This window comes from Bubalus bubalis, chromosome 20 (genome assembly GCF_019923935.1).
Source record: "Bubalus bubalis isolate 160015118507 breed Murrah chromosome 20, NDDB_SH_1, whole genome shotgun sequence".
NCBI classification, from domain to species: Eukaryota; Metazoa; Chordata; class Mammalia; order Artiodactyla; family Bovidae; genus Bubalus; species Bubalus bubalis.
In genome coordinates, this window is record NC_059176.1 from 50,808,977 (window position 1) to 50,834,931 (window position 25,955).

General features: G+C 44.0%; 1 protein-coding gene across 1 annotated transcript; it reads left to right on the top strand.

The window, feature by feature from the left end:
* Positions 1–28: 28 nt before the first annotated feature.
* On the top strand, positions 29–25,036 carry DET1 (DET1 partner of COP1 E3 ubiquitin ligase). Its single transcript, XM_006070051.4, has 5 exons — positions 29–161; positions 7,646–8,738; positions 12,909–13,096; positions 20,340–20,531; positions 24,370–25,036. The coding sequence occupies exons 2-5, from the start codon at positions 7,656–7,658 to the stop codon at positions 24,557–24,559; spliced, it is 1,653 nt and encodes a 550-aa protein (XP_006070113.1). The 5' UTR covers positions 29–161; positions 7,646–7,655; the 3' UTR covers positions 24,560–25,036.
* The last annotated feature ends 919 nt before the right edge of the window (positions 25,037–25,955 follow it).

Below are 25,955 nucleotides of genomic sequence, written 5' to 3' on the forward strand. Positions count from 1 at the left end.
TTCCCTTCTCGTTATGCCGCAGTTCCGGTAGCTCGCGGAAGCGAGAGCCCGAGGCTGCAGGTGCCGGGTCCCAAGGCATGGCGGGGGCGGGGCCGGGGCTGGCGCGCGCCCAGCAGGCCGGGGTGTCCCTTGCCCCGGCCCTTTGATCCCGGACCGGACAGGTGAGGACTTCTCCTTCCTTGTTCCAGCCTCTCAGCCCGTCAGGCTCTCCCCGAGGCCTCCTCGATTTACCGCTATGGGGCTGCCCCCTCCCTGCATAATGCCTAGGTCCTGCGGCCCCCGCCTCGCTTAGAATGCTCTTCCCTTTGAGGCCCCGCCCCGGGCTTTTCTTTCCGGGGGCGCCCCCTTGGGCATGTGTGCCCGCCCCTAGGTGGCCCCTTCCCGTTTAAGAAGCCGTCAGAAAGAATAGAGGGTTACGTGCACCTGCCGGCATAGGGAAACTGACCGGGTATCTAGCTTAGTACCGCACCATGAGTTAGTGGCCACTTCAGCTAGGCTTTCTTCTCTCGTTCAGTTGATAAAGTACGGATGCATGTTATGGGCCAGCTCCAGTGCTAGGCTCTGAAAAAACTAAGGTGACCAAAGTAGGCATGGTTGCTTCCTTTCTGGAGAGTTTATGGGGGAGTCGAACAGTAAACACTTAGCTGAGCAAACGAAAGTACAGATTCACATTATGGCAATGACTAGTAAGGACGCAAACGGAGAAGGCAATGGCACCCCACTCCAGTACTCTTGCCTGGAAAATCCCATGGACGGAGGAGCCTGGTGGGTTGCCGTCTATGGGGTTGCGCAGAGTCGGACACGACTGAAGCGACTTAGCAGCAGCAGCAGTAAGGACGCAAACAGGAAAAGCAATGGTAAAGTGAAAAAGATCTCTTTCAGCCAGGATGGTCAGAGAAGACCTCCTGAAGGAGATGACACTCAAGCTGCAGCTTGAAAAATGTGGCAAGGGCCAGAGGAAATACCTGCTAGGTAGAGGAACAGACCTTGTGGATATTTGATTTGGTAAAGAAAGTTCAGAAAAGGAGGCTTACAATGGGTCAAATCCATGATGGGCTTACAGGATATAATGTTTGTGTACTGGCCAGGAGTTCACCATCTAGAGCCAGTGCCATTTGTTGTTTAGTTGCTTAGTCTTGTCTGACTCTTATGACCCTATGAACTGTAGCCCACCCAACTCCTCTGTCCATGGGATTTCCCGGGCAAGAATTCTGGAGTGGGTAGCCATTTCTTTCCCCAGGGGAATCTTCCCAACCCAGGGATTGAACTGGCATCTCCTGCACCACAGGCGGATTCTTTACCACTGAGCCACCTGGGAAGCTATCTAGTGCCACAGACAGAAATAAAATGCAGAGATGAAGTTGCAAGTGTGGTGAGTGTTAATGAAGGTGACATATGACTGGTATACCTGATAGAAAGGTGAAGGAAGACTTCCCTGAGGAAGTGATGATGAGGCTGATGTCTGAAATAGGAGTTAAGTTGGCAAATTGAAGAGAAGCTTTTTTTAGACTGAGATGAAGAGCATGTGCCAAGGTTCAGAGACAGGAGGTGGGCCGCCCGTTAAAGAAATTATTAAACGGGCAAAGAGAAGGCATGTAAGGATTTTGATCCTTTGTGTTAAGAGCAATGGGAAGATACTGGGTTGGCCAAAAAGTTTGTTTCTTTCCCCTGTGGAGCTTCCCTGGTGGCTCAGACAACAAAGAATCCACCTGCAATGTGGGAGACCTGAGTTCAATCCCTGGGTTGGGAAGATTCCCCTGGAGGAGGGCATGGCAACCCACTCCAGTATTCTTGGCTGGGAAATCCCATGGACAGAGGAGCCTGGTGGCCTACAGTCCATGCGGTTGCAAAGAGTCGGACACGACTGAACGACTGAGCACAGCACAGCACACAGATTAAGACAAGATGTAACAGAAAAACCTGAATGAACTTTTTTTTGCCAATCCAATACTTGTTTTAATCCACAGGGGAAAGGGTGTGATCAGAAATGAATATTGAAAAAATTGCTCTGGTTGTTAAGCAGATTGGAAGTGGACAGGAATTTAGGGAGACCACTTATGGAGTGGTTGCAATGATGTAGACATGAAGTTATGAACATTTTGGGTAAGGGTGCTGGCTGGTCATGATAGAAAGAAGGTAGACATTAGAGGACAGTTGAGGAGGTAAAAGCTTCAGAGTTTGGGGACTGAATGATCAGATATGGCGGCTGAGGGAAAGAGGTCCCAAGGGAGACTCTTAGGTTTCCGGTTCCTTTGGCAGCAGGCGAGTGGCTGTGCCATTAACTAGAGTAAGGGAAGGGTAGAGGGTCCGCTTTTGGAAAAAACATCATAAGTCATTCTAACATTTTTCATAACTCCTACTCTGACTGGAAGGGACTTTCATTATGTACTTTTTCTATATTGTCTGAGTTTTTATGAGTATGTAGTTTATAATTGGAATAACAAGACAGGTTGAAAAAGACCAAATTCCACCATCTCTCTAAAAACTGTTATTGTGTGATATAAAATATGGAGCAGGTAGAGAGCATACTGAGAGAAGGGTTAGGAAATTAAGTGAGGATTTTCTGTACAACTTGGAGCTGAAGCTAGCAGGCCTTCACCTCCACCCACCCCACCCCTCATCCCCCATCACAGTACTGGTGGCTTTTCCCTTAAAAAGACAAGTCAGAGAATTTAAGGTGGGACTATTCAAAATGTATATACTTTTTTTTTTTTTTAAGAATTAAGCATCTAGTTTGCTTAACATGATCTGTGACTGTAAGTCAAACAACTAGTATGCTTTATCTGATTCGTTTATTTGTGATTAGTCTGCTGTGCACGCTCAGGCACTTCAGTGGTGTCTGACTCTTTGCAGCCCTATGGACTGTAGCCCACCAGGCTCTTCTGTCTTTGAGATTCTCTAGATTGAGCGACTTCACTTTCACTTTCCCCTTTCATGCATTGGAGAAGGAAATGGCAACCCACTCCAGTGTTCTTGCCTGGAGAATCCCAGGGACGGGGGAGCCTGGTGGGCTGCTGTCTATCGGGTCACACAGAGTTGGACACGACTGAAGTGAGTTAGCAGCAGCAGCAGCAGGCAAGAATACTGGAGTGGGTTGCCATGCCCTCCTCCAGAGGATCTTCCTGACCCGGGGATTGAACCCAAGTCTCCCGTGTCTCCTGCACTGCAGATAGATTCTTTACCTTTGAGCCACCAGGGAAGCCAGTTAGTCTGCTGCTGCTGCTAAGTCGCTTCAGTCATATCTGACTCTGTGCGACCCCAGAGATGGCAGCCCACCAGGCTCCCCCGTGCTTGGCATTCTCCAGGCAAGAACACTGGAGTGGGTTGCCATTTCCTTCTCCAATGCATGAAAGTAAAAAGTGAAAATGAAGTCGCTCAGTCGTGTCCGACTCTTAGCAACCCCATGGACTGCAGCCTACCAGGCCTACCAGCCTACCCTCTGTCCATGGGATTTTCCAGGCAAGAGTACTGGAGTGGGGTGCCATTGCCTTCTCCTAAGTTAGTCTGCTGGACGGTATCAAATGCCTATTCCTTCTTCCATTCGTGGGCCATACTTGGCTCTCATCCCCTGCTGGTCTCCCTATCTGATTCCAGCCCCCATCTTGGGTTCGAAGGATGCGAGTGGCAAAGATGTCCTGGACAGGGAGTGAGTTAGGTAGTTTTGTACATGGTATTTAAAACTGCTTAAACCTTACTAGTATTTTTTGGGGGGGGCTATATCAAAATGTGCACATGAACTATGTCACTGTGAAAAGGAGTAGCTGTGTGAAACTCAATATTGTTTATTTTTGCTCAGAAGTGGAGGATATTGCTTACTGAATCATGCCAAAATCCTTTTAGAAAACTCATGAGAGATTTTTTTTTAAAATTCAGTGCTGGGAATTTCTGTGCTTCTTCCAAGCAGCTATTAAGTTTTTATCTTATTGGCAGTGTAGAGTCTATAACTGTGTTTTCCTGTGCCTTGTCTGCTGAGAAAGTCAGAGCCAACTTGGCAGTTCTGCAGTTTCTCATGGTGTGCATTTTTGTGTACTTCAGACTTCATTTTATTGTCCTTTGTTTTCCCTTCACAGTGATTGTTTTCTAATTAAGAAAAATTCTGAGGAAGCACGAGTATTACTTTAAAAAAATATGTAATTTTAAAAGAGTAACAGTACAATGAATGCTAATTCAAGAAAAAAAAAACACACCACACTTCAGAATACCGCCAGGGTGTCCCTAACTCCCATCCCATTTCTTAAACTTCCTCAGAGGTAACCACTTTTGAATCTTATGTTTGTAATTCCTTTACTGTTTCTAATTATATGCCATATGTGTTTGTGTTCTTAAACTAGAAATTGTGTGAAGCTTATATAAAGGAAATCACACTGTATGTATTCTGTAACTTGCTTTTTTCATTCAACACTGTGTCTGAGATTCGTCTCTGTTGTTGTATATGACTGTAGTGCATTAATTCATTGCTTGCGTGTGGGGATTGCCGGGCAGTCCAGTGGTTAGAACTCAGTGCTTTCACTGCTGGGTCCTGTGTTCAATCCCTGGTCAGGGAACTAAGATCCCACAAGTGTCATGGTGCAACCAAAAATAAATAAAACAAAAAGATTCCCCTGCATGAATGTGCCTGGATGAATTTAGCTAGTCTACTGTATTTTTTATTTTTTTTTTTTTTAGCTAGTCTACTATTGATAGACATTTGGAGTATTGGCAAGATTTTGTTGTTGCCAACAGCCCTGCTACGGACATCGTTGTATATGTCTCCTGTTATATACGTGCAGACATTTCTCTAGGTCAGGATTTTAAGCTCGTGGGCTGTGTGGTCTTTGGTCTTAACAAATCAACTACACCGTTGTAAAGCAAAAGCAGCCATAGGTGACATGTGAATAAGTAGGTATGACTGTGCTTCAATAAAAATTTATAAAAATAAACAGGCAGGCTAGATTTGGCCTGAGAGCAGTGGTTTGCAGTCTTTTTGCTCTAGTCTAAATCAGTAGGAAATATATTAATGAATTGTGACTAGTAGTTTGAGAAACTTGATTTGTTTAGTCATACAAGTATGCACATTTTTAACTGGACTAACTCAGCTGGTAAAGAATCCGCTTGCAGTGCAGGAGACCCTGGTTCAATTCCTGGATTGGGAAGATCCCCTGGAGAAGGGCTGGGCTACCCACTCCTGTATTCTTAGGTTTCCCTGGTGGCTCAGTGGTAAAGAATCTGACTGGCAATACAGGAGACATGGGTTCAATCCCTGGGTCAGGAAGATCCCCTGGAGGTGGGCATGGCAGCCCACTCCAATATTCTTGCCTGTAGAATGCCCACGGACAAAGGAGCCTAGCGGGCTGCAGTCCATGGGGTCGCAGAGGGTCAGATACGACTGAGCAACTAAGCACAGCACAGATAGTATATATACTTACACCAGGCATTTCTAATTTCAGGAGACAGAATGTAAACAAATTCCCACTGTCTGTATGTTTTTATTTCTAAGATACAGATTGGATAAGTCACTCCTCTGCTTAAAACCTGTAATAACTTGCATGACATGGCACACAAAGTATTTTCTAATCTGGCTCCAATCTGCTTTTTTTAGGTTTCTCTTATCACTGTGTTTCCTGTGTTCTAACCACTTGGAATTGTGTTTTCCAAGTGTACCACACTACACTCTTTTTAAGTGTATTTTTTAAGCTACTTTCTTTCTGAAATGTTCCTCCTTTATTTTACCTAATGTGTTGTTTATCCTGGATGACCTTTGTCAAATGTTGTTCCATTCATTCATTTCTATTTGTGAGCGCTTGCTGTGCTTCAGGCGCTGTCCTAGGTGCTGGAGATTCAGCAAGGAATTAGACAAGGCCCCTGCTTGCTGTCCAGTGTGGGAAGACAGATACTAAAACAGCAAACAAATGGTTTCAGAAAGTGATAAGGGCTGAAGAAAATAAAATAAGGTAAACAGCAGGTTGATGTGGATAGAAAAAGGCATGACTTTAGGTAAGGTCATCAGGGAAAAACTGAAGAGTTGCTATTTAGCTGAGATTTGAATGATCAAACAGTTGGTTCAGCACTTTAAAAATGTTGCTTTGCTTCTTTCTGGCCTCCATAGTTTCTCATGAGACATCCACAGGTATATGCATTGTTGTTCCCTTGTGGGTAGTGTATCATTTATGTGGTTGCTTTCAAGATTTTTACTTCATGCTTTAGTTTTTCACAGTTTGACTATGATATGTCTGGGCATGGATTTCTTTGGGTTTATCATGTTTGGTGTTCTCTGAATTTCTAGTCTTGGGTTTACGTGTGTGTGTGTGTGTGTTAGTCGCTCAGTCGTGTTGACTCTTTGCGACCTCATGGTTTGGGGCCAGCCAGACTCCTCCATCCATGGGATTTTCCAGGCAAGAATACTGGAGTGAATTGCCATTCCCTTCTCCAAGGGATCTTCCCAAGCCAGGTATCAAACCCGGGTCTCCTGCACTGCAGGCAGACCCTTTACTGTCTGAGCCACTAGGGAAGACTTGGGTTTATGTGTGGGAGGGTTTATTTCTCAGGTCTTAATTCTCTTCATTTGGTATATTTTTCTATCTTATGTCAGTGCCACACTTTTTTGAAATCAGTAAGTCTGAGTCTTCTAACTTTGTTCTTTTACAAAATTGTGTTTTAGGGTCCCTTGAGGTTACATGTACATTTTAGGATGAATTTTTCTATTTTTGCCAGAAGTGATTTTAGAATTTTGATAAGAATTGCATTAAGTCTGTAGATACTTTGGGTAGTATGGACATCTTAACAGCCCAGTAAATATATTTTTTATATGAATTACACACTGAATGTGGTGTTTACACTGAGAAAATTTGATGTATTTGAAGGTTTGTTCTTTTGAATATTCCCAACAGCTGAGCATGCTTTGAAGGTCTTCCTAGAGAATTTGGTCCTTCCTTCAAAAATTGAGTTTTGATAGACTCAAAGCTATCTGGACCACTTACTAACTGTAGCTTGGGAAGGAGAAATGCCAATCACTGTCATCTTGGGAGCTCCTCCACCCAGGGTATATGGAAGAAATGTATTTGAAAATGTATTTGACTTTTGTATACACAGTTGATCCTCGAACAACTCAGATTTTAACTGTGCAGGTCTGCTTACACATGGATTTTTTTTTTTAAAGCCATTCATAATTTTTATTTTATTTTTGGTGGAGGATGATTGCTTTACAATGTTGTGTTGGTTTCTGCCATACAACAGCGGGAATCAGCCATAACTAGGTATATATTCCCTTCCTCTTGAGCCTCTCTCCCACCCCCACCCCACCCCTCTAGGTCATCACAGAGCGCCAGGCAGGACTCCCCGTGTTGGACAGCAGCTTCCCGCTAGCTGTCTGTTTTACACGTCGCAGTGTATATACGTCAGTGCTACTTTATTTCATCCCACCCTCTCCTTCCCACGTACACGTGCATTTTTTCCAACAGTAAATACTGCACTACTGCACATCGCTTGAATCCATGGATGTGGAAGATCTGTGGACAGGAAGGAACCACGTATACTGAGCCAACTATACTCAAATTTTCAGCTGCAGAGGGTTGGTGCTCCTCAGCCCCGCCTTGTGCAAAGGTCATCTGTATTTATGTTTTGGTAAATTTTTGTTTTCTTGACTTCTCTTTTTTACTTTCCCATGCAGAGATGTGATAATGGATCATCATGTTTCCACCATCAAACCTCGAAGAATCCAAAACCAAAATGTCATTCACCGCCTGGAGCGCCGGCGGATCAGCTCGGGCAAGGCAGGCACCCACTGGCACCAGGTCCGGGTCTTCCACCAGAATGTCTTCCCCAACTTCACGGTCGTCAATGTGGAGAAGCCGCCTTGCTTCTTGCGGAAGTTCTCCCCCGACGGACGCTACTTCATTGCTTTCTCTTCCGACCAGACGTCTCTGGAAATCTATGAGTACCAGGGCTGCCAGGCCGCCGAGGACCTCCTGCAGGGCTACGAGGGGGAGATTCTGGCCAACGGCAACGACCAGCGGTCCGTCAACATCCGCGGCCGGCTCTTCGAGCGCTTCTTTGTCCTGCTGCACATCACCAGCGTCGCGGCCAACGGCGAGCACCTGAACCGAGAGTGCAGCCTCTTCACGGACGACTGCCGCTGCGTCATCGTGGGCTCCGCCGCCTACCTGCCGGACGAGCCGCACCCCCCCTTCTACGAGGTGTACCGCAACAGCGAGTCCGTGACCCCCAACCCCCGGTCCCCCCTGGAGGACTACTCCCTCCACATCGTTGACCTCCACACCGGCCGCCTGTGTGACACGCGCACCTTCAAGTGCGACAAGGTGGTCCTGTCGCACAACCAGGGGCTGTACCTGTATAAGAACATCCTGGCCATCCTGTCGGTGCAGCAGCAGACCATCCACGTCTTCCAGGTGACCCCCGAGGGCACCTTCATCGACGTGAGGACCATCGGCCGCTTCTGCTACGAGGACGACCTGCTCACCGTGTCGGCTATGTTCCCCGAGGTGCAGCGGGACAGCCAGACAGGCATGGCCAACCCGTTCAGGGACCCCTTCATCAACTCCCTAAAACACCGGCTGCTGGTGTACCTGTGGCGCCGGGCAGAGCAGGACGGAAGCGCCATGGCCAAGAGGCGCTTCTTTCAATATTTTGACCAGCTGCGGCAGCTGCGCATGTGGAAGATGCAGCTTCTGGATGAAAACCACCTGTTTATCAAGTACACCAGTGAGGACGTGGTGACCCTGCGAGTCACAGATCCGTCGCAGGTAGGAGCTGCCGTCCTGCCCTTCGCCCTTCCCGTCTGCTTGGGAAGGCTTCTCACTTTGCCTGTGGCCAGCCTCTCAGAAATAACACATTTTATGTGGATCTTGAATTTTTGCTACCCTAGGGCTCAGCCGACCTTAAAACAGCTCCACTTTTCTCTAGCCACGTGTATTTATTTGGACAAATGGAAGCTAAATCTCAAGCCATTGACATATAGATAGTCAACCCTGTGAATATTATCCTATTTCTTTGTTTTTTTAATATTTATTTTTTTAAGCTTTACTTTTTGGGGGGCTGCACTGGGTCTTTGCTGCAGCAAGCAGGGCCATCTTTCTTGCTCTGCAGCATGTGGGATCTTCATTCCCTGACCAAGGATCAAATCTATGTCCCTTGGATTGGAAGGCAGATTCTTAACCACTGGACCACCAGGGAGGTTCCCTACCCTAATACTTCTGCAGAGCATTTTCAGTACCCTGGAGATGGAAGCCCAGATGCTCTAAGGTTAAGATTTGACTCCCTATGGATAGTGCCTTGGTTTTGTGGAAGATTGTACTTATTGGTCTGTTTTCGTTCTCGCAATGAGAATGAACCCACCATACAAAAAAAGAAAATCTTCTAAAAAGTCTAGTCTTTTTTCTTATTTCAATGATATCAATATACTTTCTCACAATATCTTTAGATTGTAACTAGTCTTTTTTATTACTTAAATGATGTCAGTATACTTCCCCACAAAATCTTTAGATTATAACCAATGGGACAGTTCATTTAACAGAGTTAAGCTCTATGACTTTACTCTGACCTTGCCCACACGCTGGAACATAGATTGTGGAGCAGTGATAAGATGGGAAGGAAGCCAGTTTTTGATCTGCCAGTGAATCATCAGGACTGCAGGTTCTGAGGGTTTTTTAGTTTGGGTGAAAGATGTTGATGGGGAAGATGCATTTCACAAATAGGAATAAGGTATTGTGTTAAGAGTACAGAAACCATGAAGACGTTTGGGTTGAAACACCATGCTGAACCTCACAGCGATGTGGACATTTCCCTTTGAGGAGCTGTCTACTTTATTGTTGACCAAGTGAGAGACCTAACTTCTTTACAGTTCAATTCAGTTACTCAGTCATGTCTGACTCATTGCAACCCCATGGACTGCAGCACGCCAGGCTTCCCTGTCCATCACTAACTCCTGGAGCTTGCTGAAACTCATATCCATCAAGTCGGTGATGCCATCCAACTGTCTCATCCTCTGTTGACACTTTCTCCTCCTGCCTCAATCTTCCCCAGCATCAGGGTCTTTTCTAATGAGTCAGTTTTTCACATTAGGTGGCCAGAGTATTGAAGCTTCAGCATCAGTCCTTTCAATGAATACTCAGGACTGATTTCCTTTAGGATTGACTGGTTCGATCTCCTTGCAATCCAAGGGACTCTCAGGAGCCTTCTCCAACACCATAGTTCAAAAGCATCAATTTTTCAGTAATCAGTTTTCTTTATGGTCTAACTCTCAGAACCATACATGACTACTGGAAAAACCATAGCTTTGACTAGATGGACCTTTGTCAGTGAAGTCATGTCTCTGTTTTTTAATATGCTGTCTAAGTTTGTCATAGCTTTTCTTCCAAAGATCAAGTATCTTTTAATTTCATGGCTATAGTCACCATTTGCAGTGATTTTGGAGCCCAATAAAATAAAGTCTCTCACTGTTTCCATTGTTTCCCCATCTGTTTGCCATGAAGTGATGGGACCAGATGCCATGATCTTCGTTTTCTGAAGTTTGAGTTTTAAGCCAGCTTTTTCACTCTCCTCTTTCACTTTTAAGAGGCTCTTTAGTTCCTCTTTGCTTTCTGCCTTAAGGGTGATGTCATCTACGTATCTGAGGTTATTGATTTTTCTCCCTGCAATCTTGATTCAAACTTGTGCTTCATCCAGTCTGTCATTTCACATGTTGTACTCTGCCTATAAGAGCAAGGTGGCAATATACAGCATTTATGTATTCCTTTCCCAGTTTGGAACCAACACCCCACCCCCCATCATCCTCCTGTTTCCACATTGTCTCCTTATATACGAGTTTGGAAATGTACAACAGAGCAAGCCAGTAAACTGCAGTCAGCTGAGTCTGGTTTCTCTCATTGACTTGTAGCTGATTCTGCCCTTAAGAGAAACTGTACAGAAAATTGTCTCCTGAGACCTTACCAACCATCCATGGAAAAATGGTTTCTAATATTTTTCTTCTGAATCATACCTTGTGTATTCTTAAAAAAAAAAGTGGGGGGAGCAGAGGTGACTAAAATGGTTGTTATTTAGTCACTAAGTCATGTTCCACTCTTTGCAAACCTATGGACTGTAGCCCGCCAGGCTCCTTTGTCCATGGGATTTCCCAGGCAAGAATACTGGAGTGGGTTGTTATTTTCTTCTCCAGGGAATCTTCCTGGCCCAGTGATCCAACCTGCGTATCCTGCATTGGAAAGCAGATTCTTTCCAGTGACACCAGGGAAGCCCACTGAGATCTAAGTAATAAGTTTGTTAGAGATTTTTTTTTTCCTGAATTTTTTTACTTCCTTATTAATGATGAAGTCACCATTGAGCCAGTCACCATTGTGGGTGAGCATCCAGTTCATCTCAGGCGTCATGAGAGGGTGTTGGTAGAGCCGTTGACTTCTGTATCCTTCTGTCCTGTATCTCCCAGTCTGCCCTGGTGGGAATGTTAGTAAATGTTTGTGTAATTCTGTATTCACACAGTCACGATGGATCCTGGTGAAGCCCTCATGTGATCAAAGTGTCGTCCAGGTTTATAGAAAGGACACGAGTCCATCTTGTATTTAGGTTTGAGCTGGAATTAGCTTTTTGTTTTGGAGGGAGTATGATGTCTGTGACTGCCGCATTCGAGATTATCCTTTTCTCCTTCGCTAAAACATGACCTCCTTATGTCTGGTAGCTACAGTAAGTCATAGCCAGCAATATTGTTAGAGCTCTGTGCTTTGCTTACAGAATTTGTAACTTTAAACCCAAACTCTCCCCTCGTTGTCCTCCAGCCTCCTTCCCCAGTTTAATTTGATAGGTTCCAATAAGGTTAATGAGTAAAAAGTGTACCTCAACACAAAGCCTTGTTAATATTATGGGTATTATTCTCAGATTACCCTCCAGCCTCTTTAATTTACAGCCAAATTTAATTTCCAGGTGACCGCAAAAGTCATGTAATATAAGCTCTGGGAAGGACTAATTACTGGTGAAACAGGTGGGCCAGATGTCTCCAAAAATTGGTAATGAAGATTCAGGTTTAATCCTAGGAGGCGGAATACTAATCCTAGTGTTCTGGAAACTTCTAGAGTCCTGGTGGTAGACCCACACTGCCACATTCACTGTGACAAAAACTCGGGGTACCTCGCGCTTCAGTGTTAAGCTGAGCAGAGCACTGGAGGTTCAGAGAAGAGGAAAGCAGTAACTCTGCCACCCATAGCATTTGAATGCTTTTCATGTTTCCCCCTCTGATCTGAATTGCTACGAATGTCCAACATGTATTACAAACGTTCTTGGCCAAAAGAACGTTTATGAAGAAAGAAATGGAAAACACTTCTCTGATTTTTTTCATTTGTTCAGCAGCAGTCCCCTGCTTGGTTACAACTTGCCTAGGTGGACATGGTGTGCTTAAGATGTCTCTCTGCATGTTAGAAATATTAAGAGAGAAGGAAATGCCCCCAAATTGAACTTTCTGCTATACACATACAAGAGAAAATAATTTGTCAACAGGCAGCTCCTGACTGCAAATCACTTTCTCAGCAGGAAGGAAAATTAAATCTGGCATTTTAGAAAAGTGTTTTTAATCTCAGAGTGGGTTGGGGCATAAGTAGGGAATAAGCACTTGAAAGGAAACGTACTAAATTTGCACACAGTTTGAAATGCAAGATTGAAAGCCCTTTTATACATATATGCTGAGCAACTCAGTAATTCCAGCAGCACAGGTACAGTGGGAAATCAGGCAGCTCTGAGTGTCTTGATGGTTCAAGCCCACTGAGGCTTCCTCCTCTTCCAGAACTCTAGGCATCACGTTGCTGCTGTAGAGCCGGAGTGGAGTTGTTTGCTTGTTTTACTTGGGGAGTTTGAGTTTTCAGCCAAATGATGAATATGCTAGGTGAGGGCTTATGCTCAGCTGTCCCTTGGGCCTCTCTCTTCTTCTGCAGGCATCTTTCTTTGTGGTGTACAACATGGTCACAACAGAGGTGATCGCCGTGTTTGAGAACACGTCAGATGAGCTTTTGGAGCTCTTTGAGAACTTCTGTGATCTCTTCCGGAACGCTACCCTGCATAGTGAAGTCCAGTTTCCCTGCTCAGCTTCCAGCAACAATTTTGCACGGCAGATCCAGCGCCGGTAAGCTGCTCCACTGGACTTTACCAGCTTAATTTTTCTGTAGAAAATGTGTTGGTGTGGAGCCAGTAGTTGCTTACTTCGGGAAACCTTCCCATGTTCTTTCTGCCCACCTGGCCTTGGGTCGGTCTGCCTGTTGTAACCTCCTGTGTCATCCTAAATGTCTGTCTCTTAGCACCCGCGGGATTACTTGTGTGTTGTCTGCGATTCCTCCTAGACTGTCTGTTACCTGCAGAGAGATAGAGACCGTGTCTTTGTTTAGTTTATTGCTGTGTCTGCAGTGGTGCACTGTCAAGCACTTAAAATAATTTTTGAACGCATCAGTGGAGTTTGGTTCAGTCGCTCAGTTGTGTCCGACTCTTTGCAACCCCATGGACTACAGCGGCCCTGTCCATCACCAACTTTGAATGAATAAGGAAATAATTTTATAACTTTTGGTTAGACATGTGCATTGAACACATGCATTTATCTCTGCTGTATCCCAAAACCCTACTTAAAGTGACAATGAAGGATGAAGACATGTAAACCTACAAGAGGAAAGAGAATGGGGAGGCGATATCAACAGAGTTTTAGAAGCTGAAGAGCCAATGGATGAGTGATAACTAACTTGACATACCTCAGAGAACAAAAAAGACTACAGAGCTTACCCATCAAGAAGTAAGTTGTCTTGCACTAGAGAACTCTGGAAAAAGTCAAGAAACTGGAGGTCCTATATACCTCTGAAGGATTGGATGACATTCTTTTTTATTTTTGCTGTGCTTTGAAGCTTGTGGTATCTTAGTTCCCCGACCAGGGATCAAACCTGTGTCCCCTGCGGTGGAAGCATAGAGTTTTAACCACTGGACTGCCAGGGAGTCCCCTAGATGACGTTCTTAAAGGGAACAGTCAGATACTCTAGTTCCTTTCCTTAAGCCTCCAACTGCCAAATGACTGTCTCTTCCCCAACTCAGCAAAAGGCTAGAGGTTTATTCTCTGGACAAATCGAACCACGCAGGCTCTGGTTTCAAGTTCGTGAAACATGGCTGAGAATAGAGATGAGACTCATCATGCTTAAACCAAGAATTAAGTGAAAACTGATATACTGGTAGGGTAGACTCCTATTCCTCTTATCATATATGGCATCCAGGCATATACTCTTCAGGCAGGAGATTACAGTTAATTCCCTAGGGAAACTGACCAACCTGAAGAAGATACCCTTGGAGGCCCTTCTCAGAACACCTAAGTCACCCTCAGTTGATACCCACCTGCTAAGAACCAGAGCTTCTCATAATTATCTGAGTATATTATTGTGAAATGACTAGTGATTTTGGACCAAGGGCCTGCCTGCAACCCTACTTAAGTCAGTCAGTGTTTCATCAACGTTCCACATACCTTAGCCAATTATAGAAAATAGCTGCTTTAGGTTCCAGTATAGATCAGATCAGAGTGAGTGGATGAATCAGAATAAGCATTACTGCTGCAGGGGGAAATGGGCAAGGCAGATATCTAATTCACTGGCATCGTATTCCTATAGAAGGATAGTACATGATTAAAAATAAGTGGATATTGATTTTCAGACAAGTAAACATGCCCTTTTATTTTTTCTGGTTCACACACATTTTCAGCCTGACTGGCATCTCTCTTCAGTATAGAAGGATTTTTGGAAGCAAAATATGGATCAGGTTTTGCTTTTTTCATTTTGAAATGAATTTTTGTCTCTTAAATTAACTTTTAAATTAAGTAGATTATTATCAACTAATAACAAAAGCTGGGTACAGTTAAAATATCAAAGAGATCACCAGAAGGCCCAAGCTCCATGAGGGCCGGGGTTTTTATCTGTTATATATACACCGCCATATCCACAGCACCTCGGCCAGTGTCTTCCATGTGGGAGGAGCTCATTAGGCATTCGTTGAATGAATAACATCAGGAATTAGAGGAGGCTATGTTTTCTGAAAATTTATTTCACAGTGCACCCATAATTAAGTGAAATTGTAGGAAGAGAAAATAAACATTCTAGCTTCATGATCTTCAAAATTTTGCTTCTTACCAGCAAATGGTTCTGAAAACTGTAGATCTCACACATTAATGTTTAAGTTGCTCTTTAAATTTCTTACTGTTAAATTTAAATAGTGGCAGAGGATGCAGTTTTCAGCATATTAAACATTGACATTTAAAAATAAAAGTATTACAAGATATAATTGGCGTATAACATTGTATAAGTTTAAGGTATTAAGACTTTTATATATAGCCAAGGGACTCTATAATACCATAGTACTATAGTACTATAATACCATAGTAATTTAGTATTCATATTTGACATAAAAAGCTCAGGGTAAGTTTTTCCTGTAATGTTTGAACTTTTATATTTCTTCTTATTTTCAAATTTATCCCTCTTCCCCACAAAATTGTGTCCTAATAACATTTTATCAATCATCTTATCATACTTTGCTGCATTGAAAATACAGTGTACATATAAATCAAAATTGTTTTTGTTTCTTGTGAAGGCATGGTTCTAATGGGTCAGTTTTACAGTCTTCAAAGAACTTCTGGTAAAAATGAGTGAAATGGATTTTTATTGTTACTATTATAGGTTAGAATAAATGGTTAAGAAAAAATGCACATCAGAGATCACGAGTCACTTAAAGAAAGCCTTTATTTTAAAAGATAGAGACCAAGATAAAACAGTATAAAAAATGAACATGGTATTAATTGAAATAATTTAAACTATAAAAACAGGAACATTCCTAGAATAGTGATGCTAAGTGAGATACTTTAGAAATCTAAACTTTGTTAGATATAGTTTAGAAACTCTCCGAGAAAGTAGGAAAAAAAAGATAAGAGTAAGAAAATTGGAGAGAAATGATTAAAAAAAAAATTTAGAGCATTTCCCCAGGAGATCCAATATGTGGGTACTTCCAGAAGGAGCAATAGAAAAAATGAAAGGGAGGAAACGATGTCAACCATTTCCTAATATTAAAAGATACACATTTTCATGGGAGTTGCCTGGTGATCTAGTGGCCTGGCTTCAGTCCTTGGTTGGGGAACTGAGATCCTACAAGCCACATGACATGGCCAAAGGAAAAAGAAGAATACACACACACACACACACACTTCCAGATTGGCAAGCACCATCCCATGCATGGTGTGCTGGAGCTGGCTCATTCTGGCTTGTGAGAGCAAACCGTTAAACTTTCAGGAGCTTCTAAAATCAAGTTGTTAAACACAGCCGTTATTAAAAATTAATTATTTCCTAACCATTAATTGACAGTTATTTGACTATTGTACTCTTGAGGTTATTTGTAACTGTTTCATCTGTTCGGTGAAAACGCCGTGTAGTGGTGCGCTGCTGCTCATCTCGTGACAGCTCTGCATTCAGTGCTGCCGCTTTGGCGCCTTGAAATTGACCACAGCAGAAGTGACACCACAGAAACTGGCAAGCACTGCAAACCAGGGCTTTTTTCCCATCAGGGAAATAATTATTAAACCTATCATCACATCACAACTCCATCAAGTACCCAGTACAGTCAATAAAGAAAAGACCATAGTGAGACATATCATCATGAAATTTTAGAACACTGGAGATAAAGAGAAAATTGTAAAAACTTTCAGAAAGAACACATACATTTCACGTATAAAAAATTAAGCCATTAATGGTATCAATGTAATAATAATACTGAAAACTTGAAGCCATTACAATCATGCCCTCAGAATTCTGCAAAAAAAAGGTTTGAAAACTAGAATTCTACATCGAAATAATAGGGTTTAACAAAGATATTTTCAGACATGTAAGGTCTCAAAAAATTACCTCCCATGTTCTTTTTCTAAGGAAGCCTCGGAAAGATATTATCTCCCAATAAACCACGAAAGAATGATACAGGAAGTAGAGTCAAACAGTGGAGAGAAGTACAGAGAATTCCGAGGATAATGTTAAAGGGAGGCTCCAGGATGACTGGCCGCGGGTTGGACCAGGTGGAAGCAGGAAGGGGGAGGTTCCCTTCATGGATGTACCCAAAGAAAGGTTACAATATCTAGAATATCTGTTGGGTTTGAATGTATTGAGACGAGATTGTCTGTGCTGTCCTGGCAGGGTTCTCAGCATAGGCCTCACTGAGAAGGAGATATTTGAGTAAAGCTTTTGAAGGAGGTTAGGGAGCAAGCTATGTGGCCGTCAGGGGAAGACTAGAACAAGCAAAGGGAATAGTAAATGGAAAGGTCCAGAGGTGGGTGTCAGACATTTGAGAACACCAGGGAACTTGGGGTGGCTGGGCTAGAGGAAGCAGGAGGCAGAGTAGGTAGAGGTGTGTGGTGAGAGACAGGACCAGACACGTGTGGCCATTCCGAGGCTTTGGCTTTAACTATAGATGAGATTGTGTAGTGTTTGAAATATCTGAGCAGACGAGTGACGTGGTCTCACGGACATTTTTTTTGGCAGCACCCTGTGGCATGTGGGATCTTAGTTCCCTACCCAGGGACTGAACCTGTGCCCCCTGCAGTGAGAGCTTGGAGTCTTAACCACTGGACCACCAGGGCGGTCCCTCCCACTTATGTTTTAACAGGGTCACTCTGGCTGCTGTTTTAAGAATAGATCATAGGGGGATAGGCTGGAAGTTAGTAAACCATTGCAGTGATCCAATAATAAAAGTACTGCATTCTGTTTCCTGATGGGAGCTTTAAAAAGTTTTCTTTTCATGGCTTCTGTCAGTTATGAAGAAGGCAGTGCCATCCAGGAGGGTGAGCATGGAGGGTGGGGAGGAGGAAGTAGCCATCGAGGGGAGAGGGCGACTTGCCGGACTGTGGGAATGCAGCATGAGTGCCTTGCAGCATTGTGGCAACATTTCTATCCATGAGTTCATGGGTATAAAGTCTGTGATTTCAACGATTGTGAAATGTAAGCTGGCACAGGAAGGGAAAGAGTTTATGATGAAGGCATAGGATGGGGAGAAGTTGGTAGAATCAGTGGCATTTTGGTCCCATTTCAGTTGAAGGATGTTGAAGCTGGGATGAGCAGAGTTATCTGGAAAATTAGGAGAGAAGATAACTGGAGTCTTTGTGCTGCTCCCTGAGATTATGGAGGTGCAGTCATTGGTAATAGTGAGATTGAGGGTATGATGTGGGAATGCATTGCTGACACAGAAAGGAGGTCCAGGAACTAGGAAGCCATGGTGTGGGAAGGATCACCTCTGAGAATTTTGAAATCGTGAATTGAGAGAAGGGTGGTTGGACAGAGGGACAGTGCACCAGGAGTTAATCAGCTGAAGACATCAGAGGGGTGACAGCTTCATCTTTTAGTTGTTGGGCATCTGAGAGTAGAGGTGGTGGGCGCTGTGGGCAATGGGAACGGCTTCAGCCTGTGGATGGTCATGGAGGCTTTGATTTGTGGTCATCACAGCCACGGGCCAGCCCCGTCATTTGAAATCACCTTTTGAAGCCAGTGAGCCAGGCAGGGTGGAGAACTAGATCTTGGCTGACAAAGGGCTGAAAACCAAGGAACCCAGGATCAAATGAAAGGAAAGAAATAAGTTTTGTGTAGCCCAGGGTTTAATTTTAGGATTTATACCAAGGCTGTGAAAAATTACTGTTAAGAGAAGTAATGGAAAAGCAATGTTGACGCTTGGCTTCCTTCTAGGGGAACTGAGAAGTGTTGATGTCCGTCTAGCCCTGCAGGTTGACAGTGAAAACGAAAATCAAAACCCATCTCATCAACCTCTCTAGTCTCATCAAAATTAGGAACATTTGAGTTTTTTTATACCACAAGTTTCAAGGGTGAGATGTTATATCACATTTCCCCAGGACTAAAAAATTATTTATTTTTCCTTTGATTATTAAACTGTGTGATGTACTTCAATGTAGAGATTTTAAAAAATAAAACTGATGAAAACAGCTATGACCATTTCGATGTATTTCCACTGTTTTTTTTTTTTTTTAAGACGTTAATTTTTGTGTGTGTTTTCAATCATACTGTATATACGGAACATAGCTTACTGATTTTTTGTGGTTTTTTTTGGCCGTGCTGTGTGGCCTGCAAGATCTCAGTTCCTCAAACAGGGATTGAACCTGGGCCACAGGCAGTGAAAGTCTGGAATCCTAACCCCTATTCCACCAGGGAGCTCCCTGTACCCTACTTCTTTTACTTACCATAATGATAAACATTTCTTCTGTTACCACATTATCTTTGAAAATAATAGTTTTCTATTAGGTTTTTAATATTCCTGTCATTTTTTTTTCATTGTCATGACCACTGGTATATTGAATGTGCACAGGGATTTTTCTTCCCTAGGGCAGATTTCCAGAAGAATTGAAATACTTGGTCAAAGGGTATTAAATTTAGTATTCATTATAATTGTGAGAAATAACTGCTCCATTATTATTATTACCATAATTAAAGATAAGTGAGATAGATGACTCTGTGTTCCTATTATGTGCTTCTGGATTCTGGTGTTTCTGCAGAAGTATAGGTAGCTAGTTCCCAGCTTTATTTTTATTTTTTGACCGCACCGCATGGCATATGGATCTTGGTTCCCCAACCAGGGATTGAACCCGAGCCCCTGCAGTGGAAGCACAGAGTCTTAACCCCTGCACTGCCAGGGAATTCCCTCTCCAGCTTTATTTAAAACAAAGGATCAGTAATTTTTCAAAAGATTTGATGCAAGTTGGCTTATAACTGATCTCAAGAAGAGTCAGATACTACTTTTGTCCAGGATCCTTTGCATCTCCTTGTTAATGCAGTCGAAGGCTCTAATTTGGGGGAAATATATAAATTTCAACAGAAATAATTGTCAGAGATTAGTTATACTCATTTTAACTTTCGTAGGATCTTTGCTAACTTTTCTTAAGTAACTTCGTGTTTCCAGTTTTTCATTCTGTTTTCTGCTTTTTTGAGAATATTTGTACGTATGCAGAGGGGCTTCCCTGGGGGCTCAGATGGTAAAGAATCTGCCTGCAATGCAGGAGACCTGGGTTCGATCCCTGGGTTGGGAAGACCCCCCTGGAGAAGGAAATGGCAACCTATTCCAGTATTCTTGCCTGGAGAATCCCATGGACAGAGGAGCCTGGTGGGCTACAGTTCGTGGGGTCACAGAGGGTCAGACAAGACTGATCAACTTTCACTTCTTCACCTTGGAGATGTGTAGACTTGGGAGGTGTGAGAGTTCAGTATCTAGATTGTGTTTTCAGGATATGTTGTTTTTAAACATGTTTGTCAATTTAAAACCAAGGCAACTTGTGCACCGCTAACACAGCCTTCGTCCCCGGTGCTTTATTTCAGGTTTAAAGACACTATCGTCAACGCCAAGTACGGAGGACACACGGAGGCCGTCCGCCGGCTGCTGGGCCAGCTCCCCATCAGCGCCCAGTCCTACAGCGGCAGCCCCTACCTTGACCTGTCTCTCTTTAGCTACGATGACAAGTGGGTGTCGGTCATGGAGCGACCCAAGACTTGCGGAGACCACCCTATCAGGTGCTTCAGCTCTGGCTGCCTCTGGGCGCAGGCGGCCACTTTCTCTTCCTTCTCTTGAGCATCACTTCACTGTGACTCTGTCTACTTGAACTAACAGGTTCAAGTCACAGCCCAGGCTGTTTCTTTAATGTGGGTGCTTTGGCTTCCTTGGTGGCTTAGCTGGTAAAGAATCTGCACTATGTGGGAGACTTGGGTTTGATTCCTGGGTTGGGAAGATCCCCCAGAGAAGGGAAAGGCTACCCACTCCAGTGTTCTGGCCTGGAGAATTCTATGGACTGTATAGTCCATGGGGTCACAAGGAGTTGGACACAACTGAGCCACTTTCACTTTGATCATTTAGGCATTAGTATCAAAAATTAATTAGTTCTGCTCTTTGCCTCTCCTCAAAACATCCAATTCAGATAAGTATTGTTTCTCTTTTTAAGGTAGCCAGGGAAGAGAACCATACTTTTCAATTTAATGACATAATACCATTTCACAAGAAACGTAAAAATAATTGAGACTTACATTTTACCCAGCTCAAATTATTTTATCCCCTCCTGTTACCTAATGGAAAAGAGAGACAGTTTGGGGGAACAAGTAGGTTTTGGAGAAACCCACACTTCCTCGGTTGGAAGAATGTTGGAACGCAGGTTGCCGTGTTACTCTGAAAACCTTGCAGTTCCTTTGTCACGAGTGTCCAGCTCACAGACCCTCCTGTCCCTCCGTGCTGGGAGCTTGGGTTGTTCTGTTTTTGCTTTCACAGATGCTAGAGAGAGGAGCTGGCACAACTTCCACTGTGGGGTTATTTCAAGGGATGTGTGAGCTGGGTTCTGGAAGGTCTTCTTCACATAGAAACAGTGGTAGTTAGTATTTCATAATCCAGCTTCGTTGTGTATTAAATAGGCTTGTGTAACATATTCTGTGCGATTAATTACTGTTTGTAATATTTCCTTTGGGAAATTGTAATTGAGTTCTGAAAATTTTTTTATTGAGGAGATTTTTAAGCATATAAAAGTGGAAGACTGTAATGAAGCTCTGTACCCATCACCCCACCTCCGCAGCCGTCACTCACGGTCAGTGTTGTTTCATCTCCTTCTCCCACCACTGCTCCCCTCCCACCTGCCAGCCCAGGCATCATAGCATTTCACTTGTAAATATTTCAGTATGAATTTCTAAAAGATAAGGACTTAGAAAAATATAACCTCAATACCATTATTCCATCTTATGAAAATTAAACCTATATTAAGATCACCGATAGCAAGTGAGTTTTCACGTTTTCCTATTGTTTGTATATATTCTTTTTACAGTTTGTTCCAGTCAAGACCTAAAGAAGGTCCAAATGTGTTTTTTTGGTTGCTGTCCTCTAAGTCTTTTTTATTTTATGGGTTCTGCTTCCCTGTTACTTTCTTTGTAGTGAAGTTGTTGAAAAAACCAGGTTGTTCGTCTGGTAGTATTCCCCACATTCTGGATTTTTGCTCATCGCATCCCTGGCAGTTCTCATTTCCCCCTGTTTCCTGTAAACTGGTAGTTAGATTTAGGAGCTCCAACAACTAGCTTTACATTATAAGCCCTTTGTGTGCTGGGGACCTTGTGGGTGAGGGGAAGGTTTTCACACATAAAAGCAGATAATTGGGCTCATTTGACATTGTCACGTAGCCCGAGATAACATTTCTCTCCCTTTTAACTGCCCTGCCTTTCTGATTTGAAAAGATTAACCTAAGTAACAAATCTGGAAATGCCATTAACCCTGACTTCTTGTAATTCTTATTTATTTTTTAATTTAAAATGAGAAATGTAAGGATATTAAAGTCATTTGAAGAGGTAATGCCATTACTCTAACACCTTTATTGTATTAAATATATTCCATTCTAGTCTCTGCCAGTGTGTGTGTTTACATTTATGCAGTCGTAGTTACGGTTGGCATAGTACCTTGTAGCCTGCTTTTATTTAATAAACATTTTCCATATTCCTTAAAGTTACAGTCCTGACAATGGCATATTATTCCATAAAATAGATGTAGCATAATTTATTTTGCTGTTCCCCTGTTACTGAACATTTATTCTCTACCTGCATTTTTACATTAGAGCTAATGCTATGTGCGTGCTAACTTGCTTCAGTCATGTCCAGCTCTTTGCAACTGTGTGGACAATAGCCCACTAGGCTCTTCTGTCTGTGGGATTCTCCAGGCAAGAATACTGGAGTAGGTTGTTATGCCTTCTTCCAGGGGATCTTCCCAACTCAGGGATCCAACCAGGTCGCTTATGTCTTCTGCATTGGCAGGCAGATTCTTTACCGCTGAGCCACTGGAGAAGCCCAAATGCTATAGTAGCCATCTTTATTCACATCACTACTTACTTCACTTAAATTCTGAGGATATAAGCTCTTGGATTATTGAAACAAGGAATACGAATATCTTTCTATCTCCTATATATTTGCTTTCCAAGAGGGACATGCATTGTAGAGCTCTTTATTTCAGAGCTCCTTTTTTCTTGAGCTTCCTCCAATTCAGCCCCAATCCTGCCAATCATCTCTGGTTCCCAAGTTCACAGGGCACTTGCTTTGCATATGGGCAAAAGGCATTTAAGTCCTGGGATGGATGGAAGCTTCTTTGTTCTTACCGTGTTAGATGAAAAAGTAGAAACTAGTTAGTATTTTGTTTTTGTGTGTGCAAAAGAAGAACCTTCCAAAAGAATTTCTTCTTAACAGTGAAAAACTCAGGACTTCCCTGGTGGTCCAGAGGTTAAGATTGTACCACAGTTACTGAGCCCACTCACCACGAGTGCCGAAGCCCGAGCTCTAGAGCCCATGCTCCTCAACAAGAGGAGCTACCACAATGAGAAACCCTCACACTGCAGCTAGAGAATAGCCCCTGCCCACCACAACTAGAGAAAGCCTTTGCACAGCAACAAAGACCCAGCCCGGCCAAAAATACATAAAATAAATTTTAAAAAGAGGAAAGAAGAACTCAAGATATGCGCCTAGATCTGCACTGTCCTCTAGTAACCACCAGCCTCCCATGGCTGGTGAGCACTAACGTGAGATGTGCTCAAGTGTCAAATACACATCAGATTTCAAAGACTTAGTACAAAAAAAATGAAATATCTCTTTAGTATCTTTTATATCATTGGTTGAAATGATAATACTTTAGATGCCGATGTTAGGTTAACTAAAATATTATTAAAATTATTTTCACTTTTTCCTTCTTACCTTGTTTGATGTGGCTGCCTGAACATTTAAGCATGCCTGCTTGGCTTGCATTATCATTTCCAGCCCTGGCCTAGGCAGGTAGGTAGCTGGCAGATAGCTGCTGGTAAAGGGGAGGCTGTAATCAAGGCCATCACTAAGGGTCATCTTGGGAAAGACAAATGACCCAGTGATTCGGGCAAGCATAGTAAAGTTCATAATCTCTGTGCTCATAAAATGAGCTGATCAGACATAGGCAATTTTGACTGGGGGCTGACGTTAGAGGAGATTTCATCAGTGAGGTTAATTCATGCTACTGCTGCTAAGTCATTTCAGTCATGTCCGACTCTGTGCGACCCCATAGACGGCAGCCCAGCAGGCTCCGCCGTCTCTGGGATTCTCCAGGCAAGAGCACTGGAGTGAGTTGCTATTTCCTTCTCCAATGCATGAAAGTGAAAAGTGAAAGTGAAGTCGCTCAGTCGTGTCCAACTCTTAGCGACCCCATGGACTGCAGCTTACCAGGCTCCTCCGTCCATGGGATTTTCCAGGCAAGCGTACTGGAGTCGGGTGCCATTGCCTTCTCCTGGTTAATTCATGAGTCCCCCGCTATTCAGGTTTTAAGGTGGTGGTGAATGTCTGTCTCACGCTCTCCTCCTCTCCTTGTTCTGTTTAGGTTCTATGCCCGGGACTCTGGTCTGCTCAAGTTTGAGATTCAGGCAGGCTTACTGGGCCGCCCCATCAACCACACGGTGCGACGCCTCGTTGCCTTCACCTTCCACCCTTTCGAGCCTTTTGCCATCTCCGTGCAGAGGACTAATGCCGAGTATGTCGTCAACTTCCACATGCGACACTGCTGCACGTAGGTGCCTCACGGAGCCGGCTGCTCTGGTCTTCAAGCCTCTGGCCCGCCCACCCCGCCGCCCCATCACGTCTCAGTGGGCTGTGAAGCAGAAGCTCCTGACGCCCAGCCTTGGAGTCCCAGGCTGTACCTCCGGTGTGGAGAGCTGGAGACAGGAGGAAAGAGGTGTGAGGGTGGCTCGGCCCTGAACACAACACAACTACTGATCAATCGACTTAAAAGTCCTCTTGCCTTTTCCCTGTGGGAATGCCCAGCATTAAGTCCATTTAATTTTTTGTCTTATTTTGCATTTTTTTGCTATGAAGATGAGAGCATTACACCTCTGCCCCCTTCGTGTCACTTCTTTGGCATTACAATATGCAGCCTGCAGCAGGAAACTCTTGTTTACTCATGAGAACTCTGTACATCCTTTCAATTAGCCAACAGCAGGGCTGTCTTTATAAGGAAAAAAAAAAATAAAGCATTGGTATTTTCTTAAATATATCCCGCTTGAGGACTGCCTCTGTTCCGATCTCACCAAGCTTTTCAAATACGTGGGTTCCAGCAAGGCCTGTGAAAGGGACTAGAGGCCGCGGACCCAGCAGCACCTGCTGGTAGGACTAAGTGGGGGTGGGCCGGCATGGGGGCCGGCTCTCTTCCAGGCTTGTGCCCTTCCCTGGGGTGTTCGCCCGGTAATTGTTACAGCTGGAGGAACGGAGCCTAATTGCCCGTCCCTGTGTGGAAGCATGCTCCCATCTGTGCCATCTGTGTTGTACAGGTGGAGAGCAGGCCGTCCTCTCCGGCCGCAGCAGAGACAAGCTCTGTGTAGCACGTACTGTCGTTTGGAGGGGTGGGAGCTGACAGGTCCCAGGCGTCCCTAAGGAGATCAGCCGGGCTGTTCCTGGATGGCTGAGCCATCACCACACTCCTCCAAACACCTGCCAGGCGCCAGGCAGCATCCCTCTCACATTCTCAGCTGGTCTCCCCACCAGGGATTGTCAGGACGTGTATGTTCATCCTTATAAACGTGTCCACCATTTATAAAGTGAGTTTGTTGTGCAGCCTCTGACTTTGAAGCTCGCTCTGGAGTGTTGGGTTTCAGAGAAGGCAGGGAAAGGAGCCGTGGATGCAGACAGCTGGATCCTCCATCCCTCTCCCGTCTAGGGACGAGTTTCCTTTGGGAGCGTAAGAAATGTGATATGAGATGCTGCTGCTGCTAAGTCGCTTCAGTCGTGTCCGATTCTGTGCGACCCCAGAGATGGCAGCCCACCAGGCTCCCCCGTCCCTGGGATTCTCCAGGCAAGAGTACTGGAGTGGGTTACCATTGCCTTCTCTGGATATGAGATGCTGAGCTCCACCAAAACCAGTTCAACTAATTTCATCATCTTCAGTCTTGAACAGCTAAATTCATTCTCGTTCAG

What these genes read in the sequence shown, in the direction of transcription:
- DET1 (XM_006070051.4), top strand. Translation starts at nt 7,656, where the DNA reads ATGGATCATCATGTTTCCACCATCAAACCTCGAAGAATCCAAAACCAA. An exon ending in GAGTCACAGATCCGTCGCAG is followed by an intron (nt 8,739 to 12,908) that starts GTAGGAGCTGCC and finishes CTTCTTCTGCAG; the next exon opens with GCATCTTTCTTTGTGGTGTA. An exon ending in TGCGGAGACCACCCTATCAG is followed by an intron (nt 20,532 to 24,369) that starts GTGCTTCAGCTC and finishes TGTTCTGTTTAG; the next exon opens with GTTCTATGCCCGGGACTCTG.